Here is a 23,415-nt window from a genome sequence, read left to right as displayed (position 1 = left end):
CCACGAAAGGGAATGATTGTTCATCAACTCGATGACTGCATGCTTTGCCGGCGACGACGATTTATACGTCCGGTGAGCGCGCCTTGCCGCGATCAGCGCCGCTCAGTCTGTCGCATATACACACACACGTACGCACATTCACTGACAGCTGAACTGCTGTTAGAGAATTGATAGATGTTCCTTGTGCCCGTAAATAAGTTACGTGGAGACTCCTGCCACCAAATGTGACGCGCAACAGATCGCAGATCTACACCGGTCATCCTTGCTTGCAGCCGCCGAATGCAAACAAAGCAAACTTACTCCATCGGCAGTGAATAAAAAAAAAAAGGGGGAGGAGGAACTTTGTAGTATTATAAGTGACTGAATGAGGCCCTGATTGCTGCTTTCGAAGGGGCATCATTATTCAGCAACAACAGAAGCCGACTGTTCACCCGTGAGGGACGCCAAGATCACTGCCCTTGACAAGCACGTGGCCCCTGACGCTCTCGCTATATTTAGCCTTTGCTCGCACGGAGGGCGAGAGTAGTTGCGTTGACCCTGGTTTCCCATGGCTCGGGTTACAGCGCTCAGACGATTAGTTTTTCCCACCTGCAAACCCGTTTAGTCTTTTTTTTTTTTTTCTCGCGGGAATATTGACAGGTTTTGTGCAATTGTTTTAGGGGTTTCGAAGCTCGCACACACTTGGCGTCTAATCAGAGTACTAAACAGGACCTGTGACCTTCCGATGATCGCGCTAATTCGTCTTCGCAGTGGAACAGTCATTCTGCGGCTTTCAGTTATTTCTTTTGATATATATATATATGCACACACCCCTACCGACCCGATGTTTCCGAAGCCACGCCTCTTTCCGAAGCAGCTGCTTATGCCGAAGAGTGTCGTCAGCTCGCTCGCTCGCTCGCTCGTTTACCGCGCAAGACCCATGGCGCCAAAAAACTCGCCACGATGCCTCTGCATCTAGTGCCCACTATTCGCCGGGACTGCGGCTTTGGCTCTGGGTCCCGTCCACCACTCCCGGACTTTCCACAAAGCTTTCGTCGACATACCACGGCCCATACCGTGTGGTGCAACAAACATATCCCGTCAACTATGACATCGAGCCGATCGACCCACCATCTGACCACCGCTGCCGAGGCCGTGAAACAGTTCACGTATCACGGCTAAAGCCGTGCTACGACCCTCCTGTTGTATCATCTCCTTAGGTCGCCAGGATGGCTCCTTTTTGCGCGTAGAGTAATTGTACCGGAGCACATCGGTGTCGGCTCTGTGCCAGCGTGAAAGAAGACGTTGACATTCGTGTGGTTCGTGCTTGCCGGGTTTCTGCCTGAACCGGCTTGGTTGATTCACGCCTTCTGCAGAATAAGTGTTTGTGGGAGAACACTCTTGTTACTGTGTGTGTACACATCGTCGCGAGGCACGTTACCTATGCGCTGTTTGACTTGAACAATGCTCTTAACTGGTCGCATGGCTGTGTTCGTCCCTACGTTTGAGACGGCAGAAACTCTGAACCAGAAGCCGAATAATCCTGGCTTCGGGCTCTGGCACCATATCTGCTATGCGGTCGGTTCTGAGGATGGCGGCTTAGAAGCAGTGATCTGCGTTGAGACGTAGCGTCGGACAGTGGCGACGAGGAACAAAGAGAAAGCCTGCGGACACAGATGCGGGGCAGAGTAGTTTTCAAGAAGGCCTGATAGTGTCCATCTGGGTCACCGGCATTCCTTTTTGCTTGCTTGCTTGTTTGTTTTTTTTAATGAATATGTGGCCCGTATACACGCTGTAAGCTTTTGGCCAATCCAATTCTGGGACGCGTCTGCCATCCTAACGATGATGATGATCGTTTCTCTTATACTTATGTTTGTTGGTCGCCTTGTTAATCGTGCGTGTTTATTAATGCAACACAGGGGCGTAGCCAGGGGGGAGGGGGTTGGGGGGTTCAACCCCCCCCCCCCCGAAATTTTTGTTTTGCTTGCGTATATATACACGCACACATACAAACGCACGCACGAACATACATAAAGTATGGTTGAACCCCCTCCCCCCCCGAAAAAAATTTCTGGCTACGCCCCTGATGCAACAGCACAAGCGTTCATCGCGTCAGCGTCATTTTTGGCTGGTCGCCTTTTGCGCCTCCTGCCCTTTTTAATTTCTTCGTGAGACATACCTTACAAATGAAAAGACGCAATATCGCGCTGCGCGCATTTAAGGAAGGCGAAGCAAACAGCAATCGTAGGCAAAAAAAGCTAACAAAAAATGGTATTAACCAGAGATTTAAAACTTTTTAAGGTATATACATACAAGTCACAGTACAGTAAAAAGAAATGAATCGTTCGAAGACATAAGCGGATGCATTATGCGCTGATATGTACGGAGCTGCTCGAACGCAATAATTTTCAAAATGAAGGAAAAAAAAAGTTCAGTACTTCGCCGTGAAAATAAAAACATTATAAAACGCCGAGCGAGCTCCGAAAAATAAAAGCCCGGTGAACTATCTTGCGGAAAATATTTGAAAGGATTCGTATATAATCTAGCTCGTTATCGTCATGAATGAGCAATTTGTTTGGGAAACTGACCTTCGATCGCTATTTTAATATCCCAGCTCGTTTTCAATGGCAAGGGGAGAGTCGCGAGCATGCGTCAGGTGCAATAGCCGTTATAACTAGGGTGTGTGTGTTTGTGTGTGTGTTCCCGGTGTCATTTCGCATGCCATTTAGCAACTTAATAGCATGTTAAAAGAAATGTGATGATGACTAGGCAACAAGGAAGGCACGCCAGCAAAATTATAGGTGAAGTGGTTTTAGTGCTGCAGAGACAGTCCGAGTTTTGACTGGGTTCGATCCCGGCCGCTGCGATAACTAAGTATCCGGACGGTGTGTGAGGTACAGCACGAACATACGAGGAAGAAGAATCGGACGGTGTCGCTTATTTTCCTCTTTCTCGACTCCTCGCGCTGTGTGCGCTCACGACAAGCGTGCACACAAGCTCGTCCAGTTTGACATTTTCCAGCAGTAGCCGCAGCGAGCGCACTCGTCTAATGACACTGTCAGTTGGAATAAAATGTAGTTCCTTTTCCTTTCTCGTTTTCTCTTATGTTTCGCCGCTGCCACCTCACCATTGTTCTCGCGTGCATTTTCCTTACCGTTTTCTTTTTTTTTTCTTTCGAGAAAAACGTTGACGCCTTCTTTTTCTTGTTTTTAAATCTCAAAAGCTGGGAGTGAAATCCGAAGTAAGTCTTCCCTTGCGAATGTCATTAAAAGAAAGGAAACTTTTGTTGCTGTGAAAGCGAAGAAAAAAAAATAACTGCAAAGGATTCCACGACATTTTTGCATAGTGAATACGCAACCCGTTGCCGCGATGTTCGATTCCGTGGGGTCACGTGCGCATCGTCTCCAGAAACCACCCGTGTGCTGCAGGTAAAATCGTTCCGATACAGACAGCAGTATCGGATCACGCACACGGTACGTGAAGTGCTATGTTACCTTCATTTACATGAATGTGACAAGCATCGCATTGTCCTTTCATATAGAACATCGTATCCGTATTAACTAGTTTGCCGCGCTGAAAAGGCACGTCGCCTCCACTCCATCAGAGGTGTGTATCAAGAGCAAAAGTGGACTTCAGGCAGCTCACGTAAGCGCTAGCCCATGCATGCGGCGAGGCACGTGTGTATATATATGTATGAAAAGGCGGCTACCGACAATTCGTGCCGAAAATGGCAAGCCGAAACTCTGGGCGTGATACCTCTTAAATGCAGTGCGAAATGCAGGCAAGCATAGTACGTCGTTACCGCCATGAGAATACAATGCAAGGCCATCGCAAAGTTACCTTTGGCCTATAAAAAATTACTCTCAATTCTTCGCGAGGGACGTGCGCGAAAGACCTTGTCACGTGTACTGATGCGCGACCTGCGCTCCCGTTTTGTCTCGCAGACTACACGCAACTGAAAGCACCCGATGACATCGACAACATGACGAGCCAGTTGATCGAGGGATCCTACTCGCCGGCGAAAGATGTCGTGCCGAACCCGTTTCACTACCGTATCCACCTCACCCGGGCCGACAAGATCAAGGTGCGTTCGACTGATCCCCGTGCATACCTCGTGTACGCTTTTATGTATTGTTTTCGTCGCAAACGTGGATTGCACCTTGCTACTAGCTTGTGCGGCAACAGAAACAACGCAGATACCTCGCCGCGGGAGATATGAAAGAGCAGGGCAGGCACGAGCGCCTCTCCCGTGAAAGTAAACCGGAGGCCCTGCACAAACTGCTCACAGTACCGGATTTCCTCCAGGTGGTCCTCTAACGAATCTTTCTTCGCCAGCTACTGCGCATCTCTTGTTGCGCAGTTCATTCTATAGCGGTGTTTGGCTCAACGGAGGGTATTGGTCACCGTTCACAGATCTGCCTCCGTTGCTTTTAAACTGAAACGAACATTTAAAAACAATTTTAGCGACTCAAAAGAATGAAGAAACTGGCGACCTTTCGTAATTTGAGATAAGGCATTTCCAGACGTTGGGGAAGGCGTAGGAATCGAGGCATTGAGAAACGTTTAAGAGGTCAAGTCTGACTGTCTTTATCTCAGCACATCCAAGGGTAAATTACAGACCTGGTATACCAATACACATTACCATGCGTGGCGGCTTGATGAGCATTTGATAATTTTCTTGCTTAACAAGTGCTACGCCGTCCTGAATTTCCCACACTTCACGTGATGTCGTAGACTTCAACGGCGCCTTCATGAGGTTAGTTCGTCGTTAAACGACGAATTGAGACATTAATATCTGTTGAACGAGTCCTGCCGAAGAATGTGTTCTGTGATAACTTGTCGGTTACATAGCGAGATAGAAAATTTTTTGACAGCGTTGAACGCAAATCAGTCATTACGTTTCGTTAGTGTCATTGTTTACCATCCTTCACATGCCGCAAATATGTAGTATTGCCGTAGTTGCGGTTACAGTACAGTCCCTAATTCAGGTACAGCTGCTTTTTCACGGCGCCCATTTCCTACTTCAAGAATTTCCTCACGCAGAAGCAAACGAAATCACCGTAAAGTGCCGCACAAGCGCCCAGCATTAGCATTTCCGAAACTTCAGAATTCCGAAAATGATAAGCGTCCACCCATCCAGAGTGCCAGCATCAGCCGAAATATTCACCCCATTGCGTCCTTTGATGCATCTGCTGTGACCATGGCGCCCGTTTTAGCGACGGGGACAGGAAAGCACAAGGTGACAACAAGCACAAGGCGAATGAACGACAATACAGCACCGTCCTTGTCGTTCTTTCCTGTCCGCGTCTGTTACGCGTTACGAGCACAGTGCGAATGTCCGTGGACATTCATGTCTTGAACATACAGGCTTCTATGTAACTTTTGCTACCATGTGTACATATACGTTGTGGTACCAAGGAGGGTGTATTTCTTTTCTTTTGTTCCCTCAGCCCATCGCAGCGCGACGTCGTTATTTTTGCTAGCCACGCCGTAGTATCTACGCGACGAAATATTTTTGGAAAGTATAGTGGAATGGTAGGCAACTGTGTGAATAGTTAACTCTATGTACCACGCGCCAGGTGGCCCTGATGTCGGTGTTCGTGGTTCCGGTGCGCATCGTGCTCATCATTTTCTTCCTGCTGCTCACCTGGATCGGCTGCTACCTGGGTCAGCTCGGCCTTTCGCACAAGGACCGCACAGAGAAGCCGCTTACCGGATTCCGCAGGTGCGTTCGCCATTTGACTCCAAACTGGCATGCTTTTAAATGCACAGTTCCACCATCAGCATGCCTGCATGAAACTACGTGCGTCCTTTGCAGCAAGGTTTTTTTTTTCTTTGTTTTAATAACTTGCACGGCCATCGTTTAGCGGCAGTGGGCGCAGGTTGCAGTGAAAGCATCTGATGTTCTATTGATAATTGACCGTTGTGCCTACTTGGGCCAGGTAACAGGGTGTTATCTGTATCGTCTGATGTTCATAAAACTCCTTGCCGTGTACGTGGTATGGCAAGTTAGGCATGTGCGCGCCTATCAGGAGAGACGTTGCTTCCAGTCAGGAAGAACGTTAGTTTTCCCGTCTACTACTGCTGTAGTAGACTCGAACGGCTCATGAGAGGGTTGTCCGTGGAATTTGACCCTCCGCGAAGCAGGTCGCGGCACTGATGACACCATATCTACGTATATTGGAAACATGAGCTTCGGATATTTCTGTTCTCACAAAAAAAAAAAAATTTGAGTTTCATGGTATAGATTTCACGTGGGCGCTTGTTAATGGCTTAATCACTGAAAAGTCGCGATCGAGTTGCAGCCTTATCCAAGTATGCACGATGGGAGGGCACATTGAGCTAACCCTTCGAAGCAAAGTGCGCTCTCGCAGGCGATGTATGAACAGAAAGTAACATCTACCAGCCGAGGTCCGCCCTGACTTCGGGACACCCCTTGTACATCCCTTGTACTACATTGTTAGATTGCTTTCAGTGCTTTTAAAAATTTACTTCGGAAGGATTAGGTAAAATATTCATCTCGGAAGTCTGATACATGCAGAACTGCATATAGAAGTGCGTAGTCACATCCTTTCCTTCAGCGCCAGAGAAAATTGACCTGTTCGACCTAGGCCGTTAGTTGCGTCGTCACAGCTGGCGAGATCACTAACAGGAAAAGGTAGGGTGCAGCATCATTAGACCAGCTCTCCACGCAGTGTTGCAAATGAGGATTTACCGTAACAAACGCAACACTTCTTGGTTGATCTCGTACATCGTGATGCTGCGTTCCGCATGTAAACCTGAAATCTAAACAGAAAATGGCTTTTTGACGCTTGTAACACATTCGACAATAAGAAACGACTACGCCCCTAAGCTTTACTCGGGATGACACGCTGGCTGGCCTTCCCTCCGCATTGTGGGCAGTGGACCTCCTTCCGTCCTAATAAAATGTATATACAGTCAATTCGTTGTCGTATCTGCACCATGCACGCAACAAAGGAGCTATGAAGGCCAAGGAAACAGGCAAGCGCTGACCTCGTTTGTTGTGTGCGCTGCATTATCATAATGAATTCTTAATTATTCGCCCAGCTTTCGGTGCAGTTACAATATATCTAGTCCACATTTTCACTGGTTTTAGGTGAGGGCGTCCTCTCCCAGTGTCGTTTACGCAATTTCTGGCTATCCATCTTCAGGATTTTCACCTATAAAACAGATTCTGCCGCAAAAGAAAATTTTCCGCATTAGAATTAGGGGCCCCCAGTTCCCTGCTGTTAAGATATTAATTTACACGTGCAGTCATTTTGGCGAAGCCAAGGTAAGCGCATATATTGCGGTCTTTATGCTATTTTTTTTTTTTGTCTGCACGTGCAACAGGAACAACCGCGACCCTCTGGTATCTCCGGTGCTTATTTGGCGCTTCACCATAACAAACAGTGGCTGCGAGCTGGGGTTCGTTAAGAGCGCTGTCCGAGGGAAAATATTTGCTAAGCTCTGCAGAAGGAAACTTTAACGCTGCCTCATATTGTTCAGAAAGCTAGCTGTCGTGGGCTTGCGTGTGCGGAATTCTTCGAGTTATGCACTATGTCTGAGGATGCCTGAGGGCGATAGTGCGCCGCCACTTCCGTTTTTTTTGTCCCCTATGAAGAGGGTTCGTGCGAGGGAATTCCCTGCCCGCGCCTTGCGCAGCGCAACCGCCTCTAGCTTCGGCGACGGATGTTGTGTCTCTAAGGTCGAGTTGTTTGCACAGCTGTCGCAAGGAGCAGCCGGCTTTCCGGGCTCTAACTTGGTTTCCTCCGACAAACTTAGATACACTGTTTCGCTAAAAGCGTTCAGCGCTGCCTTAAACCAAGGCTGGTGTGTTGTCACTTACACGTACGTGAAACATTCTTTTCGCGTCTTGTACGTTGTATACATATTCACCTCCGTCTCTCGACTACAGCCCACGACCGCTAGTGAACAGGCCTTGAGTGCGAACAGCTTCTGGTTGGCAGATATGTGCATTGTTAGCACTTTTTTTGTCGAGACAGTCTACTGCATGCATGGCTTGCCCTGCCACGTAGCGGATGCGTGCTGCGGCGCGGCTTACCTTCGGAGCGGTGAAAATTCGTCCACAGCCCCCGCCCTTTGGCCCGAAGTGCTTAATTATGCGCGCGGCATGTTAAAGGAGGTCTTAATGAGAAAACTTCGGTGGTAGCTGCGTGGCTTTCCGGATTTCCTCCCACCCTTTCTTTCTACGCGAATACTTAGGACGCAGGGTAAGAACACTGACGGGGGGGGGGGGGGGGGGGGAAGCTGAGGAGCTGACGCACGGTTTTGTGCCTCCTTCGAGTGCAGCCCCTTTGTTTCTTTCCTTTCTTCGACGTAGTCCCATGGGAGCCCGAGAGAGCAGCGCCTTAACCGCTGCTGCATTTTGAAGGACGTTTGTTTTAGAATGCAGGAAAATTTCTCTTGAGGCGGCTTGCTCCGAAAGAAGACTAAGAACACTGCAGTATGCGATATGCCCGGAAGGTTTCTCTTTTTGCCCACGAGGTCTGCTTGTTGGTGCAACGTAGAGAATGCTCTCAACGCGCAAGCGGGAGAAAGTAAAAAAAAAAAAAACAAAAAAAACTTGAAACCGTACCGCCGGCTTACAGGAGCGTTTTAGTTTAATGAAAGTGATTGTTTATTCGAAGGTAGGCCCTTCGTGAATTCCAATGACGTCGCAATGCATTCTTTGTAGTACTTGTTCAGAATCATTCAGTAGTAAACAGCCGGCATGATTTTGTGAAGTGGAGAAGTCGTGTCGTCATTTTCCTCCAGCCTCTCGGCGAGAAGTGCGTACTCTATTGACCCGCAATCTGCCTCCTCGAATATACATTGGCGTTCGCATCGTGTAGTACGTCCGCTGTAAACCGCAGCGAAATTTGTAAGCGCTGGTGGCGCAGTTCGGTGTTGCTACATGCCGGGCGCATTTGATTAGACGCCTTGCCAATTCAGTCGCATAAACCTGTAGTGTTTACTAAACGGTTATGGAGCTGTTAATCTCCGTAATCGGCGCAAAACTTCTTTTGAATACTCTTAAGAAGGACATAACGAAAAGATCGCTCGTAGCCTAGCATTCACTGAAATGCGCTTAACGTGCCAGAATCCTGTAGCGCCGTTAAAAAAACGTTCATCTGTAGCATTATTTTGTTGTGGTGTGATAACGGTATACATTGACCAAAATAGAGCGAATTCAAATCGATAGCGTACTGCTCGAGGCGTCTGCGATTTAATTGGCGTCCCTCGCTGGCGTCATTTCTCGCTATACGCACGATTTGGCTTTCTTGCATCAGATAGCTATAGTATACGCAGCCGTTTCTTCGAGCTCGAAGTAGTCCGATAGTTCTGCGCTATCACTGGTGGTACCTTTATTTTTAATTAAGTGTTATCTGCATGAGTAAGGCAAATCGCGAAATGTAGGGTCACAAGAGACGCGTAACAATGAAATCGAGGGACACAGACGCGATTGCTATCGCATAGTCGCACATTAAGGATGGAACTTCAGTGTGAACATACGTATATTTTCATATATTTGTTTTTTCCCTCAAAAATGTCTTCGAAACCAGCTCTTGTTCGCACATTCCGCAAGTCTGCGCTCGATAGCGCGAATATGTTAACCAAAAGTCGCCGTGTGCTGCGCCCCCGTAGAGGGCATCTGTTGCAGCGCTTCCCGAAAGAACCCGCCACTCATGTGACGCGCTCTATCGATCTTTTTTTTTGTGTGTGTGTGTACGACACTCCGAGCGGCGCGGTCTTTCAGACGGGCGTCGGCCGCTTTCTGCGTGGTCGCGACGCGCGCGCTTTTTGTGCTGTGCCTGCTCCTCGTTGTCATGATTCATTTAGATAGAGTCGCTGAATCGTGCGCGGCTGACAAATGCTCCTCCGCGGAACCGTGGCTGCCGCCATTCAGACGTCTCCCTGCGCTGCGCTGCCGCTTGGCGATGGAGAATTCTAAAGAGCCGCTGCGTGTCGCGAGTTCAGCGGCTATGCAATCTGGGCGACCCGGACGCCTGTCGACAGCCGTTCGGAGAAAGCCGTCGCGGATGACTGCACGTTTGTTGCGCCTTTGCTGCCCGGTCTCGCTCAGGCAGCTAAAACATTCTGCCCCCCCCCCCCCTCCCCACAACTAATCGACATGCAATAGGCGCTTGCATTTCCTCACATGCAGAATATATCTCGTGCTTCACCCTCGCCTGCCATTGAATTTGTTCGCTGCATTGTATGATGTGTTGCGTGATGTGTTGCATAAGAGACGACGTTCCTTTCTCTTTAGGTGTCTTTTGAAGTATTTCACTGCGAAAGCCTTGCGCGCGTTATGGCTGATAAGTGAGCCTCATAGCATGGTTGTATTGAATGCTGTCCGAGCTGTTTTACCTGCACTCAGTGTTTAATTCATTGCTTGATGTTCTTTTTTTTTCTGTTCCTTTTTCTCTTCTTCCCTTCTGTTTCTGTCGCGTGACTTCTCCCCCATGGCCCCATCCCCTTTCTGATCACTTTTTCCCCATCCTCCCCGCACGCCCTGGCAACCCTGTGCACCCGCCGTGGCCCGCTGGCGATTGTGGATCGAACGAACCTTGGACGAACTATTGACATCGGTTGAATGCGGTCGCGTCTTCTTGATTTATATTTTCTTCACATCTCGCGGTCTCCACGATGATGGTCTGTGTGCTTTTCTATCCTCACCTTGCTTGCAATTACTTGATTTTTGCGTGTTAAAATTTTTTTATAACCATTCAAACAAAATACATTGTTAAACCCCTGCTTTGATATGTGCGGTTGTCTGTGACCTTAACAATAATATTAACCTTACACGTGTGGCGCCTCACGCTGCTGCATTATGGATGGCGTTTCGTGGTTTATGGGTGGTCATGAAAACCTGTCGTGCGCGGCTTTATAAACGCACGCGTTCAATACTGCTTCGACATATTGCATATATGCTCGCGTTTCGGAACAATATGTGCCTGTAACTACCATCACTGTTTTCTTCATATATGGCTACACGAAAACAACGCCTGGTCGCTTCACTTCGGCGATGCGCTGGCCTTTCATTACATCTGTTCTCCGTGGGCGTTGCCTGTACTGGTCACAACCGATCCTTATCACTGCCGGGCTGGAACGAATGTTGGCTTCAATTTCCGTACCACCAATTCGCGGGCTGGTTTGTTATTACGGGCGTCTTGTTGGGGCTAAAATTGGTTACGTTTCGGTGCCTGCTCGCGATAAACGGCGATGGACAGGGACTACCTGAAGCCGTTCCTGGCGTTCTTTCTACGGCTGATGTTCGAAAGCGGTGGTCTGACCTACAGCTTCAAGGGCCAGCTGGCGTCGCAGAAGGAGGCGCCCGTGCTCGTTGTGGGGCCGCACTCGTCCCTCCTGGATGGCGTAGTTGTGCTTCTGTTGGGAGGGCTCACGCCCGTCGCCAAAGCTGGCTCAGAAGACGTGCCCATCTTTGGAAGTAAGCGCCCTTCTTTAGCCCCACGTGTACATCGCGCAGTGTACGACTTTTGTACGATCGACGCTTTTGCCCCAGGTGAAAGGAATGGACTGCCATGGTGGCAGTCGTCAACCTCATTCGCTGGAGCCGGTGCCGCATGTAGCTGATCGGAGATGCACTAGCGTTAAACAGAACAAGGTCATTGCAAGAGCGCACGGCCGATGCAGTGACACATACATACGTACTATCGCGCTCATTATGATCTACACCACGCGAGCGCGTGGCCGAGCGCTCTGCAAGGTTGTACAGTGGTGCCGATCACGGCAGGTGTTCGAGTTATCGGGAGAGAGTTTGGCTGCTCGTGCGAGCGCGCATCGCCCCCACTTGCTTGCTCTCACCCTCGAAGTTATCATTTTCGAGGCTATCACCGCAGGGCCAAACGAGGGCGAGGGTGAAAGCAAGTGGGGGCGATGCGCGCTCGCACGAGCAGCCAAACTCTCTCCCGATAACTCGAAAATCTGCCGTGATTGGCGCCACTGTACAACCTTACAGAGCGCTCGGCCGCGCGCTCGCGTGATGTAGCTCATACTGAGCGCAATAGTACATACATACATACGTACATGCATACATACATACATTGTGGGGTCTGAGCGATATAACCGCCGCAGCCCTAGGGACACACGGACACAGTTCACGCGGTCGTGCAACTAAACGTGGTTTATTAAAAACTTCTTTAATATATGGGGAGCTCGCCGGCTGAATTAGTAACACGTAACCCGCTAAAAAAAAAACAATACACCATAACATAAGACAACATAAGACATACAATAAGACAACATAATACAATACAAATGCGGCGCCGCAGATGCACGACTCACCACAAGGGCCCGAGGGAAACGAGCCGCGGTACCGTCCCCACCGTGGCCAACGTCCACCCGCGCGCGCCGCCACACCCCCCAAAAAAACTCACTGTCGTTTCTATGCGCCGGACTAAATTCCCCGCGTTGGCGATGCCGGCGCCACCGCGCTAAACTCTGGTTACAGCCAGCGCATCCCTGACCTTGGCCGAACGTCTCCGCTTACGCGCAAAGCACGTGCGTTCCAAACACAGCGACCGCGCCCAAGTTACGGCAGTCGCCTTTACAGGGGTGATATAGCACCCCCACATCACACATACATACATACATACATACAAAATCCGGGCTGGTTATATCGCTGTAGGCTACTTTATCACTTACGCGAGACTCCTTTCACCGAATTATTTCGGCGTGGCGGTATGCAGCGCCGGCAATGTGCTGGTGTAACGGGATGCGTGCATACATTGTTATTTGATGCCTTGCGTCGCTGAAAAATGTTGTTCTTTGTGTGGCGCTTGCACCATTTGTGGCCGCTGTGTTCGGGCTGCACAAGAACACAACGCGAATAATGACATTGATAGTCAAACTGGAATAATTTGAGACAGCAGAAGGTTGGATGGAATTACAAAAACAAATGTCTTCCTTTGTAATGCAACAAAATGACAGCTGCCTTTTATGTCTCGAAGCAAGTTCAAAGGCGCGCTGTCATTTCACTTCATGACAAAGAAGCGGAGAAACGCGCTTGTTGGCGAAGTAAATTTAAACACTGCACGAGCATATGATACGCACGAAGGTCTTGGGGCGACAGAGCGTTGATGGGCGGTTTATTTTCATTTACACAGTTTGATGGCGGTCCCATATCCCACCCCTTCTTCGTATGCGAAGCTCAACGGCCAAAAAAAAACTTCCTGTGTGGCATTAGCGGCCTTGTTTCATACGTCGGCGGTATGTACCTCACGACGCAGCATTTGATCTCTACACAGCTCTATTGCTTCTAAGCTGCGGGCCTTCAAAGTGGACGTCTACGGCAGCAGATATGTATTAGCCGGCCTATAGCCGGTGACCATCCGTGGTTCTAAACGTTCGTGCCCCGCACCAGCTCTCGGCTCGAGCGGCGACAGGAATCCGGCCGAGCAAAGACAAGGAGCAGCGTGTTATTCTGTTTTCATCGTGCATTGCCTTAGAGTTCTCACTTTGGCCGGGGTATTGATCGCAGGAATGCGGGGCGAAGACAGGACCGAAGGTTATTGGAACGGAGTTCACGTGATTGGATTGCTGGAAGCCCGTTCCAATAAGTGACAAATTTTCTCGACCTCCAAGCTATGCGCCTCGACTTGCGCCAAGATCTCTCGTCACTGGCTGATTCAGAAACTTTCGGAATTCTTTCGACGCAGCTCAGTAGTGGCAGGCGTCATGCACCCTTTGAAACGCCTAGTTGGTGCAATACGTATACGACATGTGATAAGAACAACCGCTCACACCAGCGCTTGAATCTTGTTCCTCACTAGCCCTATATGAAGAATGTCTCGCGTCCGTGTATTATTGGGGTCATTCCACGCCAAACGTCCCAGACATTGCGCTCGACCCTCTCCAATTGTATTGTAAAAAATTGTGGACGTTCATATCAGTGCACTATTTGCCCTCGGAAAGTATTTTGTGGAAAAAAAATTTTTCTTGTCTGTTACAGTGATTTGAATTTTGCCGTAGTGGGTGAAACATAGGTTGCGAAAAAATATTATAAAAAATACAATACTTTACGGAACGCTTTAAATATCTGCTGTTTACTTGAAAAGGAATGGCACTATCTTATTATCACCCATTGACGACCACTACTTTGTCTCACGATGTGCTTTGTGGTGAAGCAATGCTGCAATTCTGCGCCCATTTTGATTATTTTTTAAAAATTCTACGAATATTACAGACAAAATAGGACTATATCGCATGGCTGGATAGTTGGCAGTAAGCGTGTCAAAAAAGTATTGAAGTCGTTGACCAAGTAGTTTCGAAGTGGAAGGGGCGCAAACATTGAAAAATGTGTGAAATGCTCCACGTTCAGGCACATGTAGAGTGGTGATGCAGTCCATGTAAAAATGCACGCTTGGTCTCGTTGGGAAGAGTAAGCAAAGGAGATTTATTTGTGAAAGTTTCATCAGAGTGTTTTTTGTGTTTGGCGAGAAACAAAAATTTATGTTGAGCGTTCGCGGCGTGCCTGGGCGCGGGCCCGTAAGTCCGCTTCACTGCGTCGCCACTGTTCTTTGGGGCAACGGAAGTATGCAGCGCCCACGCGGGTGGCACAATCGTGTGCTGTTGTGAGTTTTCACGTTTCGACATGCATTCTTCGGCTTTCCGCAGTGCCGCCGACGAAGTGTCAGGGAAAACGAGTGATGGTTCGTTTAAAATATATTATATAATAAAAGTGGCTAACAGGCACCGGGAATACACTTATAATTCTTTTTTATGGGCAGCTCGCTTGAACGTGCCTCGGAGCCGAATGGTGCTACGTATTCTTATGCTCGGATCTTCGGCAGAGGTGAACTTTGCTGCGGTGATCGCGTCGCCGAGCGAGCACGCGGCACTCGAAGGTTCGTCTTTCGGCCGCATCCCTTGGCAGCGCGTAAGATAAACATTGCGAATGGTGAGTATACTGCTATCGTGTCATATTTTAGACGGAGAGCCTGTACAACGGAAACCGAAAGCGATAAATATACAAAAGGACGAAGCCGCCTTTAAGGCGGCTTCGTCCTTTTAAATGTCTATCGCCTTCGCATAGTAATCGCAAGGCGATTACTAAGATGAAAGCATCGCATGCAGCGTCTTCCAGAAAGTTGAGCTCTCAGCAAGGTTTGAGTCTACAATCTCAGTCAAAGGTACGCGCACGTTTCACCTTTTCGTGCCATCATCACTGACCACTCTTAATGCCGGGCTCACCACCTACTCAGCAACACAGGCATTTCAAGTGGCGAAGACCATACGTCGGCAACGGAAGTAAGAACTGCAGCCTCCGCAGAGATCGAAAACACAACCCAAGCTATGCGCCTTTCGTACGTGTGCATGCAGTGACGTGGCAATGAAATCGTGCTCTGCTCCGACTACTAACCGGCAGCCTTTAGTGCCTTTCCGAAACATTCTGCCAGCCATATACACTGTTTGCAAGTTTTCAGCAACGTGAAAACTCACAGCAGCACACGATCGTGCCACCCGCGTGGGCGCTGCATACTTCCGTTGCCCCAAGGAACAGTGGCGGCGCAGTGAAGCGGACTTACGGGCCCGCGCCCAGGCACGCCGCGAATGCTCAACATAAATTTGTTTCTCACCAAAAACAAAAAACACTCCGATGAAACTTTAACAAATAAATCTCCTTTGTTTACTCTTCCCAACGAGACCAAGCGTGCAATTTTACGTGGACTGCATCACCACTCTACATGTGCCTGAACGTGGAGCATTTCACACATTTTTCAATGTTTGCGCCCTTTTCACTTCGAAACTACTCGGTCATCGACTTCAATACTTTTTTGACACGCTTACTGCCAACTATCCAGCCATGTGATATAGTCCTATTTTGTCTGTAATATTTGTAGAATTTAAAAAAAATAATCAAAATGGGCGCAGAATTGCAGCATTGCTTCACCACAAAGCACATCGTGAGACAAAGTAGTGGTCGTCAATGGGCGATAATAAGATAGTGCCATTCCTTTTCAAGTAAACAGCAGATATTTAAGGCGTTCCGTAAAGTATTGTATTTTTAGAGTATTTTTTTGCAACCTATGTTTCACCCACTACGGCAAAATTCAAATCACTGTAACAGACAAGAAAAATTTTGTTTCCAAAAAATACTTTCCGAGGGCAAATAGTGCACTGATATGAACGTCCACAATTTTTTACAATACAATTGGAGAGGGTCGAGCGCAATGTCTGGGACGTTTGGCGTGGAATGACCCATTGATCACTTTTGACTCTGCGTTGATGTGTTCTCCAAGACATTTTGATGTAGGATTCTGAGTATGCGCGCTGTCGCCCGCACACAGCGTTTCCTTAGTGTAGTATATCAAGCGCGCCCTTAAAGGGGCCCTGCAACACTTCAGCATGGTCAGAAAACGCTGCAGATCGTTAGTCGAGGCCTCTGAGAATACGCGAGCCAAACATAATAGCGCAGACGCGGCCTTGAATTTACAGTTCTCAGTCAGCTAGGAATCGCTTCCTCTTCTCTTCAAATGATGCCATATACCCAGAGTCCGCGGCGGTTGGCTGATTTGAGCATCGTGAGCTGCATAGCTAACGTGGCCACCGCGGGATGCCGCCACTTGCTCGCGGTCACACTGAAAGTAAGGCGCGCATTCGAAGAAAAAAATGAACAGAAAGTGCTCGAGGTCATGACGCGTGCTGACGAAGGGACGCATCTTCTTGCCTCCTTGTCATCCTCCCTCCCTGCGTAGCTTTCAGCGCGCTCGCTCGTACGAAAGGAGAGAGTCAAAGCGTGCGGCAACTCCCTGTAACTCCACTCGTACTTGACGGATTCTGAAAATTTTTGCGGCAGTCGATTTGTGAGGCAGTAAGCCCTTTTAATAAAGCCATTAGACGATTACTTGGAAAAGTGTTGCGGGGCCCCTTTAACAGGAGCAGCCTTAGGGAGTTTATGAATCCACACATTAGCCTGCACATTGTCCGTTTAACATGCGATTAATGCCTGCGGTTTCAATTTTCGTCGCCGTTTACCTTTTCTCGCCCTCCTCACTGTTTCTCTTCCTCTGTGCTTATTTTTGTCTTTTACGGATTTGCTGGCTTGCGCACTCTTTTACAGGAGTGATTTGTGCAATTTTGTAACGTACGTGCATGACAAAAGTGCACAATAACAGGTGGAGGAATCGCATGTTTACCTTGCTGTATGCATGTGGTGTCACTTTCAGGGTTATTATTAAGGATGTTTCTTTTGTTAATCGCTGTCACTACCTCTGCTGCCGTGCCTGTGGTGTCTGATGATGTTTGTGAAGTTATTTTTCAGCGGCGTTGTGCTGCGTCCCGCACACCTTGCGTCGTTTGAGCGCGCTTTCTTTTTTTTCTTTTTCGTTGTCTCTTCATGACCAAGATCCTGTGGCATTTGAGGACATCATGTTCACATTCGCAGAAAAATAATCGTCAAAAAAAAAAGTAAACAAGTCAGGTGTTTAATAACGAAGGCTGTAGCGTCAAATCATTCGTTCTGCAAGCTGTGTAATGTGAGAATAGATGGAAAGGGGTGATATTGAGTGGCGCGAACATTTTCTATCCCGGTGTGCCACGTTAAGCCCTTTACTCCACTTTGACCAGCTGATATTTTGTCCACTCTTCAGTCCCGTAATCATGGCGCCGCATTAAAGAAAAAAATGTTATAGCTGTCTTCGTTAGCATACGCTACAGCTTGAACATATATACTTATTCACACGTATACATCTGAACTGTTATGCTCCTCCCAACTAAACAAGAAGAATGACAGCAGTATAGGCTCAACTAAAGTGGCCTTTTCTTATACCTCCCGCCCACTGCTTTATATATATGTATAATTTCTCCATTAACGTTTCTTCAGTCGACAAGCCACCTCGTCGCACAGCGGGCGCCACTCCTCCACCCACATCGCCGTCTCGCGATAGACTTATAGATGAGGAAGTTGCCCGCGGTGCCTGTGGCCGTACCAGTCAGAATCGTAAGGACCGATCGAGTTTTGATCAGTGTGTACTGAAGAGCCGCACACGTGATCATCCCGGGCGTCGCAGAGGTTTGGCGTCCGTTGCGCCTGCAGGCGGCGCATTTGCGTGTCGTGTGTGCTTGTGTGTGTACATGGTGTGTCCGCCTGTGTCTCTTTTCCGTGGTGTCCGGGTGGCTGACGACTGCCGCAGGGCCATCCAAAGCCTGTCCCGAGAGTGCGTACTCATGTGCGTGCGTTCCGCTGGCTTCGTGGTGCGGACGGTGGGGCGGGCCGCCCCCGCCCACGAGGCTCCCATCCTGGTGGCCGCGCCACACTCCTCCTTTTTCGACACGGTGGCCGCCATGCACGGCAACCCGGTGCCTTCGGCCGTCGTGCGCTCCAAGAGCAAGGGCATGTTCTTCCTCGGCAGTACGTTCTCAGCAACCCTCCTTTTCAATTTCATGTGGGCCTTGTGTATCTGTCCCTCTATCTCTCTCCTTGGTGGTTGGGTCCTGTGATGTATCGCCTGCTTGGCGCCGCGACTAACTGTGCTAACACGGCCTCTGCCCGAGGGTGCGCTGCGCGGTGATGCCTGCGGCAGTGGCGAGCTCCCTCCGCCTTCACTGGAGCGATGAGCTAGCGTACTTGCGATTTGTTTGTCCAGAGGCTGCTGACAAGAGGGCGTGGTCCTCGACCTTGCCTCTCGCACCCTGGTGGGGATCTGGAGCCGCAGTTCTCTTTTATCAGACAACGTTATTGGGCGCACATTCCGCTGTTAGATACTTCACAAAACTGTGCACGAAGCCAATGCGCTACTTCACTTTGAATATTTAGGGGCACTAATGCAAGAAGGACGGGTGATTTCGCTCGAGAGCAATCGTCGTCCGTACCTCCCATGGGACTTATGGCTGGTTATGGTGATAATAAAAGCAGCATTGCAACACTGCCGCGATTTTGCGTTTTACAAATGTGACTATTAATGACAGCTCTAACTGTATTCTGTATGCGCGCTTGTCGCTCCAGTGAATCAGTCAGGCATGTTATAATCTGTACTTGGATCGTTGCTTCAGCTTCAAAGCTAACGATAAAAAAAAAAAGTCAGGTTTAAATTATGTCGAGTCATGTCCAATTACGCTATTTGTCGTCGCAGTATTGGATCATGACCTGTTATTACCTTCAGTAACATGAACTGAAACATACGCTGGGGTTCACAATACCATGCGTTAGCGACTAAAACTTAGTTGCGAATTTTCCCGATTGCGAAACTGGCCTTACTTACACATTTTTGAAGGAGTGTTCGCTTTATCGCATCACAATTTAATTAAGGAAAAACTTTCTAAGCGAAAAGTTCTTATGGAGCATAAAAAAAGTGCACGACATTGTGATAGCTTGCGTTAGCTCGTCGCTCGTGCCTTGCAATAATGCAGTGGTTTTCGCAACATTATATATTTAGGCAAAAAAAAAATGCATGAGGTTCAAAAGTATCTGTCTGTGAAATATATAGCATAATGTGTACGAAATTTTAAGTTTCCCTACACATATCATTGATGGCCCATTGTGTTGCGTAACATTGCTGTATTGCGGAGAAGGCCGAGAGATAAGCCCCAAAACCTATCTATTGAACTGTTGCAATTGCTGTAGTTACTGGTCGCTCATGTTTTTACCTCCCCGGGATGCGATTGCGAAAGATTCGTGTAGAGAACTCGTTGAATTCTGTGATAGTTTAAAAGCTCAAACTTGCACTTTCTGTAAATAACTCGGTGTACTTCGTGAATCTGTATTTCAAGAGGTTTCTATAAATTACTTTAAATATAATTTTATATATCGTCGCCTGTCGCAACTGTAAGGGTTACTCACTGGTCATCTGTAACTTCTAAAAATCAATATCGCCTGCCGGTCACATCTTCATTTTATGCTTTCAACAGCACATTGCAACATAAACTGGTCACCTGCTGAAATCGATATCATCGCCATTGACTCATTCCCACATAATGTCAGATTCAGAACCCACAGGAACCTCCTGCACTTTTCACCTAAAGATGCACCTTGCAATTCCAGCGCGCGCACACACACACACACACACACACACATATATATATATATATATATATATATATATATATATATATGTATGTATATGTATATGTATATGTATATATATATATATATATATATATATATATATATGTGTGTGTGTGTGTATGTATTTTGAGAGCACAGGGGAACCTTCACTGTGCAGTCTTCGCGCCTGTGTAAATGTTTTGAACATTATACAGTGACCTCATATCTATTAGCTGCGCTCTTCCCCTCCTGTGGTACGGGTGTGTGTATACATGTACGTCTTCCGACCGAGGAAAGCCAGTGCCTAACGGGCCGCGGGCCCTCACTGTATGTTCGGCAGCTATCTTGAACTACACTCAGCCCGTGTATGTGAAGCGGAGCGACCCCAACTCTCGCCAGAACACGGTGCGCGAGATCACCCGCCGTGCTACCTCCAAGGAACCTTGGTCCCAGGTGATCATCTTCCCGGAGGGCACTTGCACTAACCGTTCATGTCTCATCACTTTCAAGCTGGGTGAGTGCCGCTTCATTTCAGTAGGGTTTGTACTTTGTACTCGTATATAGATTAAAGGGCCCGGTTGCGGGATTCTCGCTCACGGTTGTTAAGCGGCTGTCAGTTGCTGTGACCGCTGAACTGGGGCTAAATCATTTTTCGCTGCTATATGCATGTATTATCTGTAGTTATTGTATATTTAGGGAGAATATTCAGTAACTCTTATTATCTGGAACCGTGAACGGCATCTGGTGGCGGTAAGCGGGCTCGGCCAACTTCAAGTATACCTGGTTCCTCATGAGCGCCTTAAATTTTTGAAGTTTTAGCCGCCGGGATTCTAAAGGGTCCAAGCACTCTGCTAGAACGTAACACTGTCGGACTACGCGAGTTCACTACTCCCTTAATTATAGGAAGGGGTGCGAAGTGGGCGAGTTAATTTCGATTTTAGACGAAGCGCCTGTAATGGACAACGAACCTAAGACAAGTGCGCATGTCCTATCATCATTAACGCCCCTGTAATTCGCTTGATCCTTATTTTCTATGGAATGAATCGCATAGAATGTAGTCACGATGTGGTCATCACTCTGCATCATAACAACCGTCAGTTGCTGCAATTTTAAATGAATGAAGAGTGAACGCGCACGTGTTTTAGCGAATGTGTGAGAGCAAGTCTACTGTAGATGATTTTTTTTTTCTCGGTGGTGAACATAAAAAGAAAAGAAACGTGGAACGACCGTTTGTGCGTCTGCTCTCTCTTTATATCGCTGCTGCTGCCCTTCACGGTTCAAATAGCACAAGGTTAACAAGCAGTGATTTGTTAACACGATAAACGAAGTGCCAGTGAAAAAGCCGCGCTGAAACCGGAAATAAGTCATTACCGTGAGTGTCGTCACTTGAAGTGCGCTGTTCAATCGCACTGCGCTTGGTGGTAGCACCTTTTGATTGTTTAGAAAGAAAAATGAAAATTAATCTAAAAGATTGGTCGGGAGATGTTGATTGATTGGCACAGAAAACGAAAGCCTGCGCTGACCGCGAGGTATAGCTGTCCAGCGCGGGGCCGACACCTGAAGATTAGTGGACAATGCAGGGAATTTATGACCACTGAATTTGAGACTGGTGCGGCAATTAAGACTTAAGCGTTGTCGTTTCTTTACCTGAAGGTTGCAGATGTCTTCGGAAATACATTGCAGGAAATATATGTATGTACGCACATAAGTCCCACATGCGGCTTCTTAGGCCCTGACGTGCAGCTGCCTCCGTTGTGTGGGAAAAGCCAGTACGAAATTGTTCTGAATCTCGTCAGAAAGCATGTTCTGAAAGCGTGTCCGTCGTCTGCCGCTGTGGTACAGTGGGTCAGTGCATGCCTGCTGACCCGTTCGATCCCGACCGCGGCGGTTACATTTCGGTGGGGGCACATAGAGGCCCATGCACAAATTTAGGTGCACGTTAAAGAGCCCCCGAGCTGTCGAAATTTCCGGAGCCCTTCACTACGGCGTGCCTCCTAATATCTTGGCTTTGGCAGTGGCGTAACCAGGGGGTGGCACACCGGGCCCGTGCCCCCCCCCCCGGAATTTTTTTTGCCATAGCATACAGAGCACAAAATGACACTCGACCACATCTGCCTGCCCGGCCCACACTTCAGATAAAGGAGGTGCCCCCCCCCCCCCAAAAAAAAAAAAAGAAAAAAAATTCTGGCTACGCCCCTGGGCCTTGGCAGAACCCAGAACTTATATTAAAATTAAAGCGTGTCCGTCATCTGTTGCCTCTTTACTGTGCCTGACAACTTGCTGCGGAACACTGATTCAGAAAATCATTCGCTCTTATAGGAACATTGCCTGCTGGAACATTTAATTGGCAGGTTCAGCGATCTTGGCGAGCTACCCCCTGTGCGGGCTATAGCGATTGCTGCTGTCAGCAATTTTACTCCGTTTATAGCTTCAATGTTTAAGCTAAATATCTATTCCCATATAACTATTACGGCATTTCGGCTGTGTGTTGCGCGACTGGTTAAAGACGACCCCGGCGAATTTTGGCTCCGTGACAATCCCGCGAAGCTACGGCGCCCAAATTTTAAGTGAGCAGCCTTTAAATAGTACCATACGAGGCATGATAAGTGGATATGACACAGATTTCACGATCACCGCAGGCGAGCTCTGTGGAGCTTAGGTGGTGGTGGTATCAACTTTATTTGACTAAGAGTCAACTGACGCCTCAGGGTGGCTCCACGCGGGAAGCGACTCTTTCGGCCCAGGAAACGATGGCCAGCTGTTTCTCCCGGTCGGGAGTTCTGATAAGTTCATCCCATGTTAATTTTGAGGGAGCTGGTAGGAGCGATTTTGGAGGGGGAAAACCCCCGCATCCCCACAAGATGTGATCTTGGGTTACTATATATATCTTCAGGGCTTATCCTGACGCGAGCCTCTCTTGCATGCCTTCAGGCGAGATTATGGATCTCTCATCACGGCGACATTCTTATAATCTTGTCATTTTGTAAGCTTTTATTAGGTCTTTCGCAGTTCTATTTATGCAGAATTCTCTAAAATCCCTTTCAGATGGCACAGTTGTAATCCTTGGAATGGATTGCTCGAAGAGGTGTATATTAATGCTTACACAGTAAATGAAAATGCATAGCTCGCTAGCTATAAAGTATTACTAATCGTTTTTTTTTTCCTGTTACGGCCCGTATTGCAATTTGCATACTGCAGCCTTCGAGCTTGCAAATCTTGTCTTCTCAGAATGAAATATCAGCTTTAGTTTGGTACTGCTTGCGATATACATGCATGCACCGTCGTTTAACGTACTGTAGAAATTCCGTTTACTTTAGCGAACCGCTGTTTTATGCAACGAAAAACAGGGATAACTGGAAGCCATTGTATTTTGTTTCGCACTTTAGGAATGAAAAAAAAATCTATCGAATCCGGTGCCATTCGAA

At 48.0% G+C, this 23,415-nt stretch overlaps 1 protein-coding gene across 2 annotated transcripts in view; it reads left to right on the top strand.

Annotated features, from left to right (window-relative positions):
* The window catches only part of LOC119373476 (lysophosphatidylcholine acyltransferase 1), a 107,038-nt gene that overhangs the window by 46,406 nt on the left and 37,217 nt on the right, over positions 1-23,415 (top strand). The window contains exons 2-5 of one of the 2 annotated variants that reach the window (XM_037643526.2): positions 3,924-4,063; positions 5,559-5,704; positions 18,141-18,358; positions 20,331-20,504. In XM_037643526.2, coding sequence (XP_037499454.1) covers positions 3,924-4,063; positions 5,559-5,704; positions 18,141-18,358; positions 20,331-20,504 — 678 coding nt within the window. Of the gene's footprint in view, positions 1-3,923; positions 4,064-5,558; positions 5,705-11,216; positions 11,435-18,140; positions 18,359-20,330; positions 20,505-23,415 lie in introns of both variants that reach the window. The other variant, XM_037643519.2, reaches the window with a different exon arrangement.

This window comes from Rhipicephalus sanguineus, chromosome 1 (assembly GCF_013339695.2).
Source record: "Rhipicephalus sanguineus isolate Rsan-2018 chromosome 1, BIME_Rsan_1.4, whole genome shotgun sequence".
Classification (NCBI taxonomy): domain Eukaryota; kingdom Metazoa; phylum Arthropoda; class Arachnida; order Ixodida; family Ixodidae; genus Rhipicephalus; species Rhipicephalus sanguineus.
This window is presented reverse-complemented; position numbering and strand designations above follow the sequence as displayed.